The sequence below is a fragment of the Zootoca vivipara genome, chromosome 13, assembly GCF_963506605.1.
Source record: "Zootoca vivipara chromosome 13, rZooViv1.1, whole genome shotgun sequence".
In the NCBI taxonomy this organism is placed as follows: Eukaryota; Metazoa; Chordata; class Lepidosauria; order Squamata; family Lacertidae; genus Zootoca; species Zootoca vivipara.
In genome coordinates, this window is record NC_083288.1 from 32,419,211 (window position 1) to 32,421,799 (window position 2,589).

Below are 2,589 nucleotides of genomic sequence, written 5' to 3' on the forward strand. Positions count from 1 at the left end.
TATAAATAAGGAGATCTAGTTACAGAGTGCAAGGGTTTTGTTTTTTCGGAGAGAGCGTGTGTATATATGTTTAAAAGATAGAGAGGTCCAAAGAAAATTGAGATACAACAGATGTACCAAGAGAATAATTCAAAAACACCCAAACAACCAAATAACCAAATAACCATTGCTTATGCAGACTAGAGCAAAACACACCCACACATTTATACAGACTTTCGTCTTATAATCTGTTCCTTATCATTCAGTTCAGGCCTTAAAACAATGATGTAACATTTAGGAGAAAAGATGCAACCCAGCACCCCAGCACTGGAGGCTAAGATAGAAAAGATCTCCACAGCTACCATGTACTTCCCCTTCGTGCTCAGGTAGGATGGAATAAAGGATAACCAAACACTGCAAAAGACCAACATGCTGAAAGTGATGAATTTGGCTTCATTGAAACTGTCAGGCAACTTCCTGGCAAGGAAAGCCACAGTGAAACTGGCAATAGCCAGAAAGCCCATGTAACCCAGGACACAGGAAAACATAGTTACAGAACCCTCATTGCATTCTAGAACAATTTCTCCATAAGTTGAGTGCTTATCGACATCTGGGAATGGGGGAGAAAATGCCAACCACATAAGACAAATGGTTGCTTGAATAAAGGAGCAGGAAATAACAATGGAGTTGGCTAGCCTCTTCCCCACCCATTTCCTCATCCTGGATCCTGGCTTGGTGGCCATGAAAGCCAGAATCACTGTGATAGTTTTTGCCAGCACACCAGAAACAGCCACTGAGAAGATGATGCCAAATGGATTTGGGAAATCCCATTCAAATGGAAAGATGGGAAATGTCTGGAAAACATCATGGAAATTTATGGCGTCAGAGGGAATTAGAGAAAATTCGATCAAGATGTTTTATAAATGGTACCTGATGCCAGTCAAAATCCATAAAATGTATAAAACTAAAGACAATCGTTGCTGGAGATGGCAAAAGGAGGCAGGGACCTTTCTACATGTATGGTGGCATTGCGATAAAATAAAACCCTTTTGGAATGAGATATTAGAGGAATTTTTTAAAAAATATTTAAATATATTTTTTTTTTTTTAAAAAAAACCCCCTGTCTTTCCTATAAGTAATGATAGAAATAGATGAAGAGAAAACCAAACAGGATGAAAAGGATTTTCTGTATGCGGGGGCAGCGGCGAGAATTTTAATTGCCAAATTTTGGAAAAAAACAAAAAATCCTGAGTGTTAGAGATTGGCAAGAAAAGGTAATTAGTTATATAGATCTGGCCAAATTGACAAATTCAATCGGGGGGGGGGGTAGTAATAAGAAATTTAATTACAATTCGGAAATTTTTGGAGAGTATCTGAAAAGAGTTGGGTTTAATTCAAATATTCTGTAGAGAATCTAGATGAAAAGTAAGGGAAAGCAGTATAAAGGTAGGCAAACCAGTAGCCGAAGACAAGCGGAAGTCGATTTATAGAAGAATCTGCAAGATATTAAAAGACGGTATTTTATTTACAAGTATTAAGATATGATTTATTTGAATTAGGTATACGAGCTTGATATTTGTTAGTAGATTTCGATATTCGTTAGTAATGTTTTGTGTTGTCTAATGAGTTATGAGGCAATGAGTTATGAGGTTTATATTGGTGTCCCAAACAATACAATCCATGCTAATCTTGTATAGATTAAAGTTTATGTAATCCTGTCATTCCAACAGACTCCAAGCAATGATTCTTCTATGAGATTTGGACATTTTTGAATATATACAACAAAACTTCAAATGTAGTGCTTTACCAAGGACAATGTTACACCAGGTCCTGATTTTCCTCTGCCATGGCAGTTTATCATGAATAACCATAGGAGGTATGATTGCTCATCTACTGTTCTCACCTGTTTCTGTGTGATGTTGATTATTGCCAGATTGGTACATAATAAAGTTTTCATTAATTTATGGTTTGGTTGTGGACGAGGGTTCCTGTTTTGCTTGCATAACTGAAACCTGAGTATGTGCAGCATTTGCACCGACTTTAGGGATCAGGTGGGGCAGGGCTATGATCCACAGGAGTCCCATCTCCAACACCAGGAAACTCCAGGTGTCAGGCTGAGAAGAAAGTATCATTCTAACTCCATATCCTGTTTTCAACCAAGTGTAAGAGCAAAGTTTTACAGTGGTACCTTGAGTTAAGAACTTAATTCATTCTGGAGGTCTGCTCTTATCCTGAAACTGTTCTTAACCTGAGGTACCACTTTAGCTAATGGGGCCTCCTGCTGCTGCCACACCATTTCTGTTCTCATCCTGAAGGAAAGTTCTTAACCCGAGGTACAGTGGTACCTCGCAAGACGAATGCCCTGCAAGACGAATTTTTCGCAAGACGAATGCGTCTTGTGATCTGATGGTGACTCGCAAGACGAATTCGTTTTGCGAAAAATTCATCTTGTGAAACACGGTTTCCCATAGGAATGCATTGAAATTTAATTAATGCGTTCGTATGGGCAAAAAAAAAAGAAATTTCAATGCATTCCTATGGGAAACCGCGATTCGCAAGACGAATTCTTCACAAAACGAATTGGCTCGCAGAACGAATTAAATTCGTCTT

The 2,589-nt window shown here is 38.4% G+C and overlaps 1 protein-coding gene across 1 annotated transcript; it reads right to left on the bottom strand.

Moving 5' to 3' along the window:
- Positions 1–203: 203 nt before the first annotated feature.
- LOC118095433 (vomeronasal type-2 receptor 26-like) lies at positions 204–1,840 on the bottom strand. The gene is made up of 2 exons (XM_035136682.2): positions 1,787–1,840; positions 204–833 (listed from the first exon to the last, which is right to left on the bottom strand). The coding sequence occupies exons 1-2, from the start codon at positions 1,838–1,840 to the stop codon at positions 204–206; spliced, it is 684 nt and encodes a 227-aa protein (XP_034992573.1).
- Between the last annotated feature and the right edge of the window lie 749 nt (positions 1,841–2,589).